This window comes from Exophiala bonariae, assembly GCF_035927105.1.
Source record: "Exophiala bonariae strain CCFEE 5792 chromosome Unknown scaffold_1, whole genome shotgun sequence".
NCBI lineage: Eukaryota > Fungi > Ascomycota > Eurotiomycetes > Chaetothyriales > Herpotrichiellaceae > Exophiala > Exophiala bonariae.
In genome coordinates, this window is record NW_027042476.1 from 436678 (window position 1) to 454748 (window position 18071).

At 50.0% G+C, this 18071-nt stretch overlaps 4 protein-coding genes across 4 annotated transcripts; 3 read left to right on the forward strand and 1 right to left on the reverse strand.

The window, feature by feature from the left end:
• Positions 1–631: 631 nt before the first annotated feature.
• Positions 632–1715, forward strand: LTR84_000155 (uncharacterized protein; the record flags this gene model as incomplete). The annotated part of the gene is made up of 4 exons (XM_064843786.1): positions 632–661; positions 713–787; positions 842–1077; positions 1130–1715. 4 exons carry the CDS (start codon positions 632–634, stop codon positions 1713–1715), a joined length of 927 nt encoding a protein of 308 aa, XP_064711646.1.
• A 6095-nt stretch (positions 1716–7810) lies between these two features.
• On the forward strand, positions 7811–9409 carry LTR84_000156 (uncharacterized protein; the record flags this gene model as incomplete). The annotated part of the gene is made up of 1 exon (XM_064843787.1): positions 7811–9409. The coding sequence occupies one exon, from the start codon at positions 7811–7813 to the stop codon at positions 9407–9409; it is 1599 nt and encodes a 532-aa protein (XP_064711647.1).
• A 5191-nt stretch (positions 9410–14600) lies between these two features.
• LTR84_000157 (uncharacterized protein) lies at positions 14601–15958 on the forward strand (the record flags this gene model as incomplete). The annotated part of the gene is made up of 3 exons (XM_064843788.1): positions 14601–14922; positions 14972–15295; positions 15351–15958. The coding sequence occupies 3 exons, from the start codon at positions 14601–14603 to the stop codon at positions 15956–15958; spliced, it is 1254 nt and encodes a 417-aa protein (XP_064711648.1).
• Positions 15959–16464: 506 nt separating this feature from the next.
• LTR84_000158 (uncharacterized protein) lies at positions 16465–17397 on the reverse strand (the record flags this gene model as incomplete). The annotated part of the gene is made up of 1 exon (XM_064843789.1): positions 16465–17397. The coding sequence occupies one exon, from the start codon at positions 17395–17397 to the stop codon at positions 16465–16467; it is 933 nt and encodes a 310-aa protein (XP_064711649.1).
• Between the last annotated feature and the right edge of the window lie 674 nt (positions 17398–18071).

The following is an 18071-nucleotide window of genomic DNA, read 5'->3' on the forward strand; positions in this document are numbered from 1 at the left end:
AATGGGCATTACGTGGGGATGGAGAAAGTTTCGTGGTGATACCAGCACTTTTACACCGTCCACGGCCAGCTTGATATGGACCCGTCGAATACCAATGCCTCACTACCTCGCATCCAAGGACACAATCAACAGCATTTGATCGTGGGAGTTACCAAGATTAGACGGTGTATTCACATTCTGCATGCACCTACCTGCCGCTTTCCAACCATGCCGCCGGGCCAACTTCGGGTATTCGTCTGTCAGCTATGATAACCATAAATTTTCTCTCATCTTCAATTTGCCTAATAAATAATAATGGTCCACCTTGGCCGATTTAGAGACGGAAGGACGAGGCAAGCCTGAAGGTAGCATTGTGCAAACTGATTTCCATCGAAACTATTTATCTCCATGTTATATCTTGGCAAACTTAGAGTTGACTATAAGTTCTGCCACTCACCCCCGGCAATTGATGACGGATGTTTGCATCATCCGTCTGATGGTTGAGTTCCGACAGTCTCCCTGACTTCCCAAGCTTTTTATGTGTGCGAAAACCATTACTACCTAGTGACAACGGAAGGATCGCACATACTTGTCGCTATTCCTTAGTTGTTCCGTTCCGTGCCAGGGCAATATCAACACCAGTCTTATAAAAATGGGGATCCAGGAGTGGACAGTGAAAGAGGTAATTCTGGGCCAAAATTGGTGGCATAAGAATGTGTATTGATCAGACTAGGCATACATACCCTCAAAATGTAGCCTTGGTGAGGGACCATATTATTCAGAGGAGCGCCATGAACTCCGGTATATGGTGAGCTGCTAACGACTCACCTACTGAAGCCCCCTCTATTGACACCCAACGTAGGATATCAACAATAAGAAATTGTTCATCGTGGATCTGGCCAAAGGTCCTGACTCCGTCAGAACAATCGATACCAAGATGCCTATCGGTGTGACTGCAAATATCGAGGGCGTGGACTCTTCAGAGGTCATCTTGGTAGGCGCAAAGGATGGTGTTACCAAGTTCAATCTCAAGACTGGAGAACATGAATATGTTGCGAAGTACTGGACCGGCGCTGATGCGGAAGATAAGACGAGAAGGTATGGTCTTTCTTAGATATCATGGTTTTGTTGATCTGACGTGAGAGAATAGATTGAGATCAAACGACGGGGCAGTTGACACTCAGGGTCGATTCTGGGTCGAGGCCTTCGTCGACCCTGAGATCAGCGAACTCACCGAGGAGGGTGTACTCTTCCGACTTGACCACGACGGGACACTGCATACCATGCACGAGAAAATGACCATTCCCAATGGCATCACCTGGAACGCCAGTGACAGCACGATGTTCTTGACGGATTCGCCCGTGCAGAATGTATACGCATTCGACTACGATTCTAAGACCGGAGCAATTTCCAACAAAAGATTGTTCTTTCACTTGGACGAAGAAGGGATACACCCCGATGGGCATGCCATGGATGTCGAGGGTAACATTTGGCATGCCTGTTACGGCGGTTCCAAGGTCATTCGGATATCGCCCGAAGGTGTCGTTACCGGCATTATCCACCTACCAACACGCAATATCACCTGCCCAACGTTCGCGGGCACAGAGCTGTTCATCACGAGCGCCAAAGAAGCCGAGCCTGAAAAGTATCCCGAGTCTGACAAATTCGCTGGAAATTTGTTCAGGGTCGAGGTCGGCATCAAGGGTATGCCAAAGTATCGAGCTCGCTTGGGATAGAACATTCCAATTTTCTTCTAGAAGGTACGGGATGAGCAATGCGACTTGGTAAAATTAAAATACTATTTCTTGGTTTGACGGCGTCTTCTGAGTGGTGGAATTGATGATTAAATCAACCAGGAATAGTGTCAGGGCCAGTCTCAGAACCGTTGAAGCCCAAAAGGGGCCACACCAGGGGTCTGACTGCGCCCTTGACAAGGCTGTAAAACCTGGTCATCGATAGTCTTGTCCAGGGTGAGAAAGGCTTCGTTAGTGACCTTTTAGAATCAATTTGTCGTTGCAATTAAATAAGCGAGAAACAATCCCCGGAAGAGGCATTTGTCGACAAGGGTGGTGTGTTTAATGCACTAAAACGGCTTCAGTTGGAGCCTCAGCTCCTGACTATCACATCAAGTTCGTTTGCTAATCTAGGTAAGGGCATGGAACATCTCTGGTTTCTGGAACTACGTTGACGAGTGGCCCCCTGTGACTTTTAAATCCAGGACTACCTTGGAACGCGCTAACAAAAGGATTTTCGGGATGCCGACACTTTCATCATGGCGCAGCATGTTCGCAGGGTTGTTTGGAGCTTTGACTGCCCACTGGGCCAAATGAATTGCATGTATTCGCTTGTAACTCCAGACAACAAAACCTGACGGTGAAAAGCGTCGAATGTTATTTCGCAAATCCTTCCTTGGCCGAATTCCGGTATCCGAGTTGGACCAAGAGGTCCGCCCTTTCCTCCTCTTCTTACAATCTGTACAACTTCAAGCTCCTTGTCACAATCCTTGCCACACCTATGTATCGTTGCGGCGCTACCTACCGGAAGTGTTGAGTTGTGCCCGTACACAAGATGCTTTGGGCGAGAGTCAGCGAAAGCCTCGCTTAAATTTACTAAGTAGCCATCTTATCTTCATGCAAGCATATGATTGAAGGCAGCACGCTAATATCCACTTCTCCGGAACAGTTGCTCCAGCGTATCTTCATGTAGCATTAGTTTCGAGATCAACCAGCACAGATAAATCGGCCTGGGCTGGACTCGACCAGTTATCACACGATGGAAATCGAGGCCATGGCATTTATGAAAGATGGAAAAATCAGAACTGTTGAGGCTACGATGCTCCATCTAAGAAAATGGCATGTGCTCTTAAAGACACATAAGGTAATGCCAGTAGAATTCTCAATAAAAATCGGAGGTCCACTACCGTCATTCGTCAACTCACGGGATTTTAGCTTGGGAATGTCGTCTCCCAGGTTTTGATGCCGTTGCGACGATGGAAATTGCGTTTTCAGTCGTTTGATCTCACCCCGCCTGTACTCGCCTCTCCTGATGTGTTGCTAGGTGAGGATATGCTTGTGAGAACAGCGGTGTTTCGCCGTCAGAATTACTGAAATCAGCACCTAGTTGTGGAGTGAACATGTCGAGACAGCGATACCCAATTTGTGTCAAGGAGAGGGCAGTTAGATGCAGCGAGTGCACGGCACGTGGCCAACCCGGACCGCCCCTCTTCAAGGACCCCCCAACGAGTTTTGCAGGCCTTTCCCTGTCAAATTCACTCCACGGAAACAATGGAAGCATCTACCGTTGAGATGGGAAATTATCAAGGAAGCAACGTCATTCTCCAGAAAGCCCGAACACCACGGTCCACACTGACCATCTCAGGTTGTAGGTCGATGCAAGACTACTACTAGCATTGATCAAGCTGCCAACGCAGGTGATTTGAACACATTCGAAAAAGTGTCGCAATTGGTGAAACAACGCCCAACGTTATTGGTCTGGTACTCGTTCCACCACCTTTTGTGTGAAACAGCTTATCACAGTCGCAGGTATCCTCATGTGGTGATGTCCATAACCTTTCACAGACCTTTTCTTACCATGGAGCATACTCCGTACACACCTTTCAATAAGGTGTAAATGGTGCGTGTTTGGGACTTGAGAAGGATACCCGGTTTAACAGGGTGATGGGTCTGCAAGCCGCTGGAAGACGAAACCGGAGTACTTAGTCGATGGATGTTTATGTGGTTGGAGTTTGATATCAGCCCAGGTTAAGAGATTAAAGATGGGTTGCATCTGGGTAACAGCCTGATTAGTATTGCGTGGGCATCCACTAGTTAACTCCTTAGGTACAGTACGATTACTTGCAGAAATCCGCGGCAGCACCCGAACCCAGATTGTTAACAACAAATCCAACGCTAACAGTATAAATTTTACGCTATTGTTATGCTTCTCAGAATCCAGGGATCTTAGCCTAGGCTCGGTGTTCATACTATTGAAGCACAGACGTCTAAGCATGCTGACTAGTTGCCGTACACGCTACCTGTGAATCAGGTAAAAATCGATCAGCTAAGCTACGCTAATAATAGTGCAAGAGAATCTGCCTTATTAGCTACTTACCAGCTGAGAGTGGCATGCATGAATTTGGCGAGCGAGCTTGACGGCACCATGCTCTTCGCAGCGAGAGCAAGAATCATACATTTCTGATTTGCCGTAGGCCCTTTCTTGCGGTGTGACTATCTATGTTTTAAGTCACGAAAGGAGCCAGTCAGTGGCAAGAGATTCCAGACATCGTGGACTACCTCACTGTAGCATGATAGACTCCGTTAATCATCCCCAGACAGCTGATGATGCCCATTGCGGGCCCTTGCAGTATCAAAGAATTAGGTCTACTGGAAGGGTTGGTCAAGGAGCTAACTCAGCTTGAAGCACTTTACGAGTACGGCATTCGTCACAAAATCGCGAATTTTATCAAATGGTCAAGGCCCGAGCGCGTCCACTGTTGTCCCAATAGTGTGTTGAGACCATGTCAATAGCTTGAAGAAGACTCCTAGATATCCCAACTAGGAGCTCGCTTCTTTTTGAGGTGGAAGTTACGGTGGAGCTCCAAGTATACTCATGCTCGTACGGAATACCTATCCATTTTATCGATTCGGAGGGAGTCCGATGGGTCCGACATCGAGCACCTAGTGCGGATACCCAGATATCCGAAATAAAACGGGCGTACAATCTGCAAGTGATCAGGTCCGAGATACTGTAGATCCAGCAGACGGTGTGACGTACTTGGTACAAAAATTCATATGGAGTGCTATGGCGGCGGTGAGGAGCTCTGAGGCTTGTCGAAGGAAACCACTGCTACCTGGAAGCGGTCTGCTTAGCCATACCTTGCAGCAAAGGCATCATCCAATTCCCATGCCACGTAACTTTGTCAAATTGCGAATTTATACAAGGGACGAGGCATTCGTATTATTGGGCTTAAAGGAGATTGGTGTGTTCTGAGCCATTTGCCTGCACTGCCAGCCCACTTCCTCCTTCGCTCCCTCATTCATCCATGGGATTGTTGTGTAATAGTAGATACGTCTAATAGAGCATAGTCTGGAGTATGGATAACGTATCCACTTTCTCATCCCACGCTCGCAGGAAAGCCGAAAAGGTTCTTTGAGCGTCGGATGCGTCAGTAATCGAATTTCATGGGGGTGGGGGCGATAGCTACTTCGTATTGTCCACGGCACGGGATGGCGACGCAGTTCGGATCCATGCTGGCTGGCTGTGGAGGACTATAGAAATCGCAATCTGCTTCTCCATTAGAGATGAGAATTGCAGGAGTTTGTTTTCCAGATCCTGAGGAGAGCTACTGCAGTGATCTACAAAGTACTGGATCGACCTCTTCCTAGGAGGATCCTTGGAGGTACAGGACCTCGCCAAGGAGGATGGGAACCGACGGACTGGTTTGGTGCCGTAACTCCGCCACTGACGAAGTCCTTTCTCCTCCGACCATGTCTGAAGTTAAATCGATCACGTCACCGGCTCCCTTTCCGCGGGCCCGTCATCTTTGGTCGCCCGTTGGCCCCCTACGGCAAGGATTTTGTCTGGAAACCACCAGCCAAACGGCCACGGCAATTGCTAGCACAAGACGGTGTTGACGAGTTTTGCTGTCTTCCAAGCAGCATTCATCCTAACCACATGAAGGAGAAGCAACAACTTGTCTGGTGCTACAGTAAAATAGTATAACGAGTCCCTTTTCTGCCAGTCCAACCAAAAATTAGGCCTGGGTGCACCAATTTTAGAACAATTAGGCGTTGACCAGGTGGAAACCTCGTCCAAGCCACCGAATTCGGTCTTCACGTTGGGTGTAACAGGGGTTCCTTCTCGTTGACGATGGCCTTTTCCGATTCCCTGGATCATAGTGGAAAGAATTCGTCACTAAAGGAGGGAGATATCAGGACCGTTCAAGATGTAAAGTGTTGTTGCAACCTGGGTTGCCCTGGCTGCTGGCTCAGGGCGAAGACCAATTGGGATTTCCATGCCCCGAATGTAGACGAAGGTCGTTCGCAGTACTCCGTAGACAGGGGATGGAACTTTGACGCCTAAACCCAGGCGAAATGGTATCAGAGCCGCGAGCCAATCAATTCCACACGACACAGTGAGTTGATCGTCTTGCTAGTCCCGCTAGCATCTCTGAGTCGACGCTATCCGTACTTGTTTACGGCTTTTCACTGAGGTCATTCCTGACGGGGGAAGCAACCCGGTGTCGGGTCAAGCCAAGAAAGGTACTCGAACGCATGGTTTTGCATTGCAGAGTTGAACCTGCTTCAAGGAGTCGGTAGGTTTGTTGGCTAAGACGAATGCTGCCATCTTAGCCTTCCATGCCTGACATCCTGCGTGATAAACTTTCGGCCCCTTGTCTGTCAAGAGAATGTCATTGTTCTGCCCGCTCCGCTTCGATCGTATCCCAAGGGGACAGAGCTCATAGGCTGCTCTGCCACTGTAACTTCCAGGTTCCAAGCAAGTCACTGACCGACTCCTCTTATTTAGAGCACTGGATCACTTCCTACATGGGTCACGACCCCCGAAGTGATCTTTTTTCCCACAGGCTATGTGGACCACGCTTGGGATCTCCCTAAGCCCCTCCAAGTCAAAGTCCCTGAGTCTAAACCGAATGGGATCCATGTCTCGTCGGACGGTTACCACCACCCCAGCCGTCCGTAGCGCCACATCACCGCCATGCCGACCCAGCTCGCGCTATCACGTTGGTGCCCAGAGCTGCCACCCATCCCGCCTTGTGGTGCCATCACGCGCTTGTAAAGGCATGCTCGAGCCATGAGCTAGTTCCTCACAGCCCTGGCTTGCTTCCTCACACCTCGCAGATGAGGGCCAGTAACCTTTCGCCCGTCAACCTGCAGGCTGCAAGTAGAACTTGGTCCTGGTACTCGTACCCAGAGACTCCGTAATGGTGACCACTGGACGGCGCGACCCACATCCCCTTCTTATCTCCCCTGCTCGATACCCACCGATGGAATGCTTGCCTTTTGAGAATTGGGCCCAAATGCCAAAACATCCCAGTTTGTCGAGCAAGGGCAAGATCGTGACGACGCAAAGCCTGCCAGCGCTAGAAGCCTAGGAAGGACCTCTCCATCACTTCAGCAAAATAATGCTTCCCGCTTCCCCGTCCCAGGAATTTAAATCAATGGTACCTCTGCTTACCGTCAACTCCGTACGATGAAATATTACGAGCTGACTGACCTCAGGCTAGCTGGCCAAAAGTGATTGCTCTCGCTCGCTCTTCGCCATCGCCGGTCTTGGTTTGCCTGGCTTCAATTTCATAGTTTCGAACGGACCTCTCAGAACTGGGGTTTGGATTTAATGACTCTCATTTGCCGCCTTTTTTGTTCCAACAGCGAATTATCTGAACGCTCCTCGTAAGCCTTGCAACGCTTGCTCAAATGCTCCTGGTCTTGGAATGCGCAATCTTCATTCCGGGTTCATATCCCTTCGTGTACCCCTCGTCTGACTGCACCAAAGGTCCTCTGAAGTCCTTTTGTAAGTCTTGCTTTGGGGCCAACCTTGCTTTTTGATCCAACCTCTCTAACCCTTCCAGCATATTAAGGCTTTCAATCTGGCTACCCTCGGAGTCAAACCCTCTCCTCTTCCACAGTACCCCAGGACCACCCGGAACCCTGGCTACTACGACCAGTCTTGGGAGTTCAAGCCTGCTCAGAACAGTCCACAGACTCCTATAGATACTCAAGATCGGTGGAGGAGAGGAAGCGGAGAGGCGCCGCAGGAGGGACCCTCATGGTCGCGACTGGGGTTCCAGCCGCACGAGGAGGCCCAAGGGTACATGTCACAACCCCCTTCAGCAGGCCTACCGACGACGACGTCCCCAGCGACCACCGGTACACATTACCCATTTTCCTATGTATCCGGGGCGAGCGCAAGTTCTTCGAGACCGAGTACGGCCAGCGCTGCTCGGACGGACCCTCATGGCGGTCAGAGTGGCCCCCCTTCAGCAAGGCTCTTGATAGAGTCTAGTACAGCAGCGGTGGCTGGCCGCCGATACTCCGCCGAATCAACAGCGCAGACTCCTTCTCGGGCATTTGGTGTACAAAGCATCCTCAATCCTCAAGCAGACTATGAAGACAGAGACTCTGGACACATCAGATTACCCCCACCGCTTCCTATGACTGCCAGTACACGTGAGACTTTACCTGCTCCTGCCGAGTCTCCTCGAAGCCGTAAGCGGACAGACCCCAGGTCTCCTGTCCGAGATCATGACTATCCTTCTTCTGCTCGTGCTGGAAGACGAGTCCTAACCCCAAAGTCCCCTGCCATTCGTGCTGCAAGTCTAGGAGCAAGAAGAAATCCTTCTTTCCATTCTACTATTCAACCTCTTCAAAATATTTCTGGACCTGGAGGACGCACATATACTGCCGAACCTGGTCTATATCGATCTTCTGAGATACCACCTCTTCCACCACTATCAATTGCCACAGGTACCCACCCAGCTCACTATGGTTCTCTGGACTCTAGGCAGTCACGATCTGCACATCCCATAGAAACACCTCGAACAGAAACAATAGTCACTCCACAGACTGAGCATTCGGTCAGTAGTCAGACGTCATATAGACGACTTGATCAATCCCCACCACTTTACCGTTATGGCCACGGAGGGTCGGCAACCCATTCTTCAGGTCCGTTGAGAGTACTACCTGCTGCGGGTTCGGGCTATGGTCAGGAAACTCACGTTCATGGCCCCCACGAAGGTTACCAGATGGGCCAATCGTCGCTGAACATGCGATTGTCCACAGATCAGGGTCCTATGGTGCTGCCTGTGGAAGTGGACACGCAGCAAGCATCAAAGGTGGCTGATGAGAAGCGCAAGCGTAATGCAGGTGCCTCTGCGCGATTTCGGGCTAGGAGGAAGGAGAAGGAGAAGGAAGCATCGACCACCATATCCGGCCTGCAAGGGGAACTTCGAGATCTGATTGAGGAGCGCGATTTCTATCTTAACGAGAGAAACTATTTCCGCGATCTCGCCAGCAATTATATTCCGCCTTCTCAATTCCCAGCACGCCCTCAATCACCACAACATACACAGCTGAACACCGGGGCACCATCTTCAACTTCAGACAATCCTCCATTATCTGATGAGATCTACCATGAACGTTCCGAGTCCGGATCGGCGGCTCAACGGCGTCGAACTGGAGACTATCACCCAACATTTGCGACCCAGCAACGACAGTCTCCACCCGCGTCCGGTTATCGCAGCGGATTTCCATCTGCTCCGCCCAACCCCCTTCCACCACCTTCATCGACTGCTTACGGAACACCGAGGACACTCCCACCCGGACCACCGCTAGGCCCAGCCATTACAAGGTCACAATCGTATGATCCGCTTGGAAGAGAGTTGTACGACAAGAACTGGAGTTCAGGTCGATAAACGAACAGGTTCGCAGAACGAATACGAAAAAGGCATTAATTTATGAAGATGAAATTTTCCTAGAGAGACGACGATGAGGGCAACCTCAGATGCAGCATCCCTTAGCCCATCGTGGCGGGACATGATTACGAATTTACCGAGATCAGAAATGGGATGCTCAAGTGTCGTCAGTGTGGCTCATATTCAAAGCCCATTTGCACAAACCCTTGGGAAGCGTTGGGAGATGGATGATACACAATTTGCTTTTTGGCGCTGTTTTCTTTTTCTTTTCTCACATCCTGCCCTTATAAACTCAACCTTTTATTTTGCTCGCGATGTTTTCACTGTTTATGGAGTTTTGATCGAAAGTACCAATTGCATATACTAGATACCCCTGCGGCCGACACAATTCCTCGATTAATTGGTTCTATATACATGGGGCGTTGAGAAATCGCTTTGCGACTTGAACGAAGGGGTCATGGAGATTGACACAGCCCCAGAGGCTACTATTGCAGAAGGATATGTACACCCAAAGAGTGAGAAACGGCAACGAAGCTTGCCTCTGGTTAAGAGGAATTGGGATGGCCACGTATAGAGGAGTTATTGGTCATGGTGAACCAGTATGTACTTTTTGAATACATTTATGTATCCATAAACGAGGAGTGTCCCCAACAAACCACACAGAAGACGTGCTCACCCAACCACGCAAGCCTTTTGAGATAGTCCAGCTTTCTGGAGGCTTCTGTCATGCTTTCTGTTTCTCTACCTAGCCAGATGGCTAGCATATCCCCTCACCGCTCTACTTTACGAAATATCTGCTCTGCACGGAACGTTAGGCGGTGAGCCTACACATTCACTACTACTATTAACTTGACGATTTTGAGATCTTGAACTGATGAGTGGTGGCTTGGGGGAATGATGTGCCTCGAATCTGCCAGTAGGGTCCGATCCATAGGGCACGGCAACCAATTTAACAGTTGCGAGGGAACTCCGCAACTTTGCTAACGTTCACTGGTAACCCTGTCTACGGGCTACGAGCTGCTATGGGAACCTGCTGTGGAACATCTCCAGTTGCAATCGACCTCTTCAATTCTAATAAGACCTATCTAGGAGATCGGGAAGTTGGCGGTGAAGAATGTAACTTTCGACAGGCGAATAATGGCTGTTTGTCGAGGGCATCTCTCCAATTCGTATTAACAAGTGAACACGATCGAGCATCATTATTGGCGTAGACACCGAGGATTCAATCTTGAAACAAATCTCGGTTCGCAAGCCGTTCAATAGTAATGGAGAGGCCAGCGATGTCGATCTGACACAGATGAGACTAAGAAAGAAGTCCATGACAATAATAATGTGATGGTCTCATGTTTTCCGGGAAAGCGCTTCAAACGAAGAAGAAACTTTGGCACACCGGCCGCTTGGATTGTACCGCTGACCACACCACACCACACTTCCCAGCACTTGCCTCCCAGAGTCCAAGTTTCACGGTCCAGTGTTTGAGGTGTTTCCGGCAGACGAGAGCCCACAAGGCGCTCTAGTGCCACGTTAGTGGTAATTGCGCCGGATAGAGTTCCAGCCAGCCAAGTCGGTAAGTGAAGAAGAGTTGGACGCCTGGAGTAGGATGGGCACTACTACACGTAGTTAGCGACTACCAGAGTCCGTACCTCGTACGTTTATCTGGGTGTGTTTTTCGACCAAAACCTGCCCACGGACTGGGTCATCAAAACAAAATTTGTAGACCTTTAGGCGACGGAGTAATACACGTAAATGGGTGCGGGAGGCTTCTTCTCCTTGACATACTCCGCATAAACAGCACACATGGTCTTGATATCTGCGGGTTTCGCGTTCAACATAATTTCTCTACCGAGTACGGGATAAACGACATCAAATGGTTCACTGGTTCGGTGCGGTGACGAAGTTCGGGACTCGGTGGCATTCAACCTTGCCATTCGCTGGCTACTGGCATCTTTGCGGATAGCAGAGCCTCCGGAGATCAGTATTTTGTTTCGCTGGCTCCCCGGGAGAAAGGTCCAAAACGCCATCGTCCACAATTTGTAGCTGGCAAGTTAGAAATGGCTTGACGGAGTTTAAGGAGAGTAAAACATTTACAACCAAAATGTCATTGCGTGTTACTACTGGTCAATGAACTCCGTAGTTACTGTTGGTACGTAGTGGCCGATGAGTTGTGTTAGCAGGTAGTGGTCCGTGGGTTAAGATTAGCCGCAGTGTTCCTTCCGGCTTCTTTTGACGTTCGAACTACTCTTTTAGCGCTGGACTTGGTTGGACTGGGATCATGGGACCAGATACCACGAGGCACCAAATTCAGCCACCTCGGAGATCAATGCAAGGTAGATCGAAGCGAGGCAAGCCGCGAAGTTCTTTCGAGTGATTTTCTTTGGGAATCTGCCGCTGAAGCACTTCAAGTTGGACGGTTCAACCTGTCGATTTGCATTTGACAGCACGGTACGGTTAGATCGTGGCAGCCTGCAAAGTAGACTCTGCAATTTCTTAAGGCATACATTCCTCCCAAGGTTCAAGCTACGCATACTTACGACCCACCATGCTAATGTGGGCGACACTGGATCTAGGCCACTGTAGTCATCGCTGCACTGTTGATGGACTGCCTCAAATGTGCGCCAGTATGCCCACGGGGCACCTCCATAGGTCTGTGAAGGGTGCCCGTGCTGCACATTTGTCTGATGCAGCAAAGAGAGAGGATTAATTTGAGTGCTATTTGTGGTTTTCCTTGGATAAAGTGCTCTAGGTGCAATTGGATGCTTCATAATTTGGGCAACAAAAGAAAGCTGCTTTCTCACTAACCCCATACGTAGTGGGGTGCCAATAATACTTTTTGACGAACAATGTGCGTTCAACTTGATGTCAACGACGTGAGTCGCAAGTAGCGGTCTCAGAATGGTGGATGAACTCATAAAACAACTTCCTTGTGACAAATAAGAGATTAACCAGATACCGGATAGGTTGGAGTGGCTGCTGCAGATAAGCCACGGAAACTTGAAGTTGGGTTGAGTGCTTGCATACCTGTTGGCACTAGCTTGGCTACCTACTCGTGGGTAAGTTTACTGCAAGGCGGCCCAATGCACAAAAGCAGAGGTTACGCCCAAGGGCTGCAGTGCATTGCATTGCAGCACAAGGTTCATGGGGCCATGCGTTTGGCTGTGTGTCAGCAGTCACGCGTATCTTGTATCCTCTCAGTGCCCGAGGGGAAAGGAGGGGGGAAAATTCTCCTGCCTCCATCGACTTGATTCCAAGCCAGCCCACTCATCTCAAGCTCAAGTGGTGAAGGTGCGACGAGCCACTTCATTTGACGTAGCTGACTTCTAATGGCGTGTGACCTACAATCAGAGTAACACATTGGTTGTTTTGAGAGCGGAAGAGGAGGATTCTGCATTCGTCTCGACCATTGAGCCTTCGCTTGCATGCAGTCTCCGAGCTCGAAACATGACCGTCACGGGTTGATAATCAAAAGTCAATCTTGAATAAACTTGAAAACAAAGGAAATCCTCCGGTCGACCAAACGGATAGACTCTAAAGTTCCCGTTACTGACACTCTTCGGAATGGTGTTCGATAAGCTGCATAGAGGACTTGGTTCGAACAGAGGTATCCGTACTTGTTCCGCAGGACTTCGTATCTAGGTAGTAGAAAGCTCTTCTGGGCCTGGTGTGTGACTGACGGCTCTACCAAGCGTCTGGGTGGCAAGGCACCCTACCAGGGGGTGTTTCTTGTTTAGTGCTTGCTCGCTGCAGCAAGTCGTGCATCTTTGCGTGCAGGTTGCAGTAAAGATGGTGGCCATGTGAGGCCATTAAGGGAGCGCGCCGCGCGGATGTGGAACGGTGGAGAAGGAGTGCAACTAGGTGGGCAAAAGAAGCAAGCTTGGTCACGGCACTTTGTGGGCTTCGGCCTTGTTGATGAGTATCCGTAAACAGGACCCGGCAGCAGTCAGCCACGAGTAAGATCTTCTGCAAGGGCGGTGCTCGATTCGCGGGACGACACGTGGCTGCAGGACATCTTCCAAGTCGACTTTGTGGTGGTGGTGCTTCCAGCCGCTACTGGCGATTGAGCAGAGTCCGCACCTATCTGACCCAACAAGCTACCCGATCTAACTATGCGACATATAATATCAATTGCCCTCAAAACCAGATCATATGCCCTCTGACATACAAGGTGGGTGATAAACAATGAACGGAATCAATCGAAAAGCAGCCTCTGAGAATGTTTCCTGAGGCAGCGTAGGAAAGGGAATAATGAGTGACCGTCGACCCCCCACCTGCCCGTACGAAGTAGGTGCATGAGCTGACAGCTTTCCGAATGCCACACCACTGGAGAACAGGACCTAATCCTGGGCCATGACTATTCGCGCGCGAGAAGTCGCCATCACGCCGTCATCCTATCCCAAGCTCCTGTCACCTGCAGGATCTGCATTGAATGGCTTGCGCCGTTGGGTGACTGGGAATTGACAGCCGAGCAAGAGTGAGATTCCATGATTCTCGGCATGTGTTCAATGTCGCACGTCAAGAACATGGATAGCCTAGTTTCTCCTAACGCCGCACTAGTGCATTTCTGCAAGTTCGGAAGGTAGTCCTGCCACCCGACATTTCTTGGTGATGGGATCAGATTCGTAGCGTTGACAGGCAATAATGCATTGATGCCGGTTGTTCTCTCAAGGGTGATGACTCCAAGGTTTTCGCCTGAAGGATGTGATGATTCATTTGGCTGAGACACGTGTGAGGCTAACACCAGCTAGTGAAAGCCCGGTTACTTGGAGAGGGGAAATCCGTATTGCTCACATTCGCAAAGCCTCTAATCTGCTATTTCCAGGACAGGATAGAGGCAAGGGTTTCCGAGCCAATTTCTCGTCTTGAGGGAGTTCACTCGTAGTCCGCTTCTAAAAAACTAACCACACCAATATGTACCCATGATCGACAATTCTATGTATTGCGGCATTAATTGTCGGATAATAGATATTCCGTGGAAATTATGCCAAGACTTTCCCCAGATCTCAACCTCGTTTCCCTCTAACCGATTTTGGTCACGCGATGTCAGACGCGACTTCCACCCAAAGATTTTTGGAAGTCTACTGAGGTTTGTCCTCGAGCACTATTGAGCTCTTTATGGTATTGCGGAGTTTTCTCTAGAAGTCCTCAGTCAACTACGATAGTGGTTACCATCTTTGTTTCATCCATCTCTCACATCATGCCCCCCAAGAAGCGAAAGGCTACGGCCTCGGGTGCTTCCACGCCAGCAAAGAAGGTCCGCATTGGCGACACATCTGATGTTCCTGAAGTGACTTCAACTGGGCGCCCCAAGCGGAGCTCGGTTGGTGAACCGCAGTACAGTCTCACTAGAAAGCGAGCGCCTAAGCCCGCCACTGAGGAGAGCCCTGGCAAAGCACTCTCTATCAGTGTCGAGCCAAAGAAGCGTGGTAGACCACCAAAAGTAATCCCACAACCTCCCAATGCCCGCAAGCAAACAGCGACTCGTCAACCACATCCGGTGCGCGGCGGTACGACTGCTGGTACGTTACCTCGAGTCAAGCCATGCTTCTTTCAAGCTGACTACATTAGTATCAACATCTTTTCAGGCGGCGACCAAGAAACCAAGAGGTCGTCCCCCCTCCGCTGCTCCTACTGTTGCGAAAAAGAGAGGGACCCCATCAACTAAGAAGACCACAACCACACCATCAGCAAGCGAAGCCAAAGTCACTAATACCCAAGCCGACACTGAGCAAGTCGATGAAGCCACCACAGGGGAAGATAACGGATTTGTGGATGGAGATATCCAATACTGGCTCATGAAAGCTGAACCGGAATCACGCATTGAAAAGGGTCACGACGTCAAATTTTCCATCGATGATCTTGCTTCAAAAGCAGAGCCTGAGGGATGGGATGGTAAGCTTTCTCTACTCAACATGGCGAGATACAAGATCTAACATCGATTCTATAGGCGTACGTAATGCAGCAGCACGGAACCATATGCGAGCCATGAGAAAGGGCGATCTGGCATTCTTCTATCACTCCAATTGTGCAGTACCAGGTGTTGCGGGAGTCATGCGTATTGTGGAGGAGCATCAGGTTGACCCTTCAGCATTTGACCCGGACCATCCATACTACGATGCGAAGTCCGACCGTGACAATCCTAAATGGGAAATGGTGAAAGTCGAATTTGTCAAAAAGTTTGATGGGTTGGTTACTCTGCGAGAGCTGAAGTCATTCAGCGATAGTGCCTTGGCTGGCATGTCTATGCTCAAGCAAGGCCGGCTCAGCGTTTCTCCTGTCACCGCTGCTGAATGGCAATTCATTCTTGACTTGGCTGGTGAAAAGGCATCACTGGGTCAACCTACTCTCGAAGGTGGTTATGAAACGGACATTGACAGCGCAGGTACTGACGGCGTCAACGACGATGTTGATGGTGAGAACACTCTCCCAAAAGGAACCGGCGACGATTCTGGCTTGAACGCTATCAGCAAAGCTCATATTGACGAGTGGGAATCGGCAGATGATGCTGTCGTTCCACAATCGCTTACTAATGGGATGTTGGACAGGTCTGACTAGACTAGACACCATCACCAATGATAGACACGTGCAATTCTCAGCCTGGTGGTCGCTCTCACATGGCTCACCAAGGGTACCAATGCAGAGTGCTACTGTCGAGCGGTCTCATTATGGCCTCCGTGGGGCTGTTTCCAAGAGAGGGGATTTCGCAAGGCGTTTGTGCTGTTGTTAAAGAGTGGAGGCAGTATTTCAGCAATGAAAATGAAAGCAAGCGCTGCGTCTTCAGCGAGCAAGCGAAGTCCGTAACAGGAACTAGTCGAGCATAAGATGTCTTTCTCGGCATTCAAAGTTCAAAACCGAGTTCATACAACCTTTTCTTGCTTCGAGCGTATGGGTTCTACATCGCGAGTAATTTAGACCACTGGTGATACTAGACAGCGACAGCGTTCACCCCACCGCAAAGCACGCCCACAACAAGTAATGTATGTCTACGCAACAAAGCAACATCCACCACAACCATCAAAGCAAAACCTTCATACACGTCATAAGAGCACGGCGTCTTTCTATCATCTCGGCCTCAACGCATAGATCCTAACGGGAAACAAGCCCAGTTCCTTGGGGAACCCCGTCTGCAGCTCTGTCTTGACGACCTTGAGCCCGGCTTGGTCAAAGGCCAGTCTCCAGTTCGCATCGCTGCGGGTGACGCTGCTGTCCTCGGCGTCGAAGACGTCGGCGCCGAATGCGTCGGTCGACAGGTTCTCCTTGACGATGATCCAGCCGCCGGGGAGGAGCAGGGGGATCAGGGACTGGAAGTACGATTTGAGAGACGCGAGCGACAGGTGGTTCAGGCACCATTGGTTGAAGATGAGGTCGTATTGTGGTTTGTTTAGGGTGGTGGACTCGGGGTGCTGGTGTGATGGAGTCGCGTCGGCTGTCCACTCTTGCAGTGGGAGGTTCCATACTCGCTGCAGCTGGTGCGCTTTCACAAGCGGGCTCTCGGGCGCGGTGAGCACGGCGGTGAATTTCTCGATCGGCTCGATTATGTCGATCTTGGCGCACAATGGCGCGAGGAGATTGAGCGTCACTCGCCCGATGCCGGCACCGGGCTCCAAGGCGTGTTGGAATGCGAACGATCCTGTTGACTTCTCGGTCGGACCGGTGGATTGGGGTTCGGATTGGTTGTTGTTGTTGTTGTTCGTCTGGATCGCATTCTTCATGTCGAATCTTCGAAGTTTTTGAATGAAGTTGCGTGAGAACTGGACGTCGATGCGCGAGACTTGTGGAAAGCCACCGAGCATGCCCGTCACGTCGGGGCTGATGCTTTGCCAGTAGTTGACCTGGTCGGCAATGGAGATTTGAGCGTCGGTGAGTGATGAGTCAGTGTCCATAGATGGATCAGGTGTTGTGGCACATGTCGATCCTGGCGTCGATGTGGCCCGTTGTTTTGAGTCCATTGACATGTTCTCTGATCGTAGTCGCGCTTTCTTTGAGGGTGGCATGCTTGCCTGTCAGTTTTGCCGAGTGGAACTATAATTTCCCTGACAATATCAGAAAAAGTCGACGTAGTTAAAGCTTAAGGACTGCTCCCAAGGAGGTTGAACTTATTTCCTTGTGATGCCTGAAGTTGACGGTGTTAACCTTTGGTATAACATATATATTAGATTTGGGATTTGACGTAGTTTCGATTCATTGGAGGAAGCACAAGAAAAGCACAGGAGGAAATTCAAATGAGTGACAGCTGGATAGTGGGACGAGGCTGAGTGAATGGCCTAAGAAGGCTAGCTCCAGCCTTGTAGTTCCAGGCACGTAGTACAACTTGAACTTGGCTAATCTTGGCTAGGTAGTTATCTAAGGTACTTCGTAGCCAGGGGCCTATCTCTAGGCATCTGGGAGCACCAGGTGCGCAGCTTCATAGGTACCACCCATGCCTATAAATTACGGATGTCGTATCTTGAAAGGATTTCGAAGAATACTTTCCTTTATCTTCGTTCTCAAAGTAAGTCTGTTTATCGAACGCTGAGGTCTCCTATTTTGCCATGTTGAATCACGTAAAATGTCGGAGAATTTCAAAGCCACAAAGTTGTTTCAATTCATGATCGTCTTCTGACAGAGAAAATACAGGCGGGTGCCCCATTGTTCAGCCGCTATTACGGGCGTCGAGTTTAGCATGTGC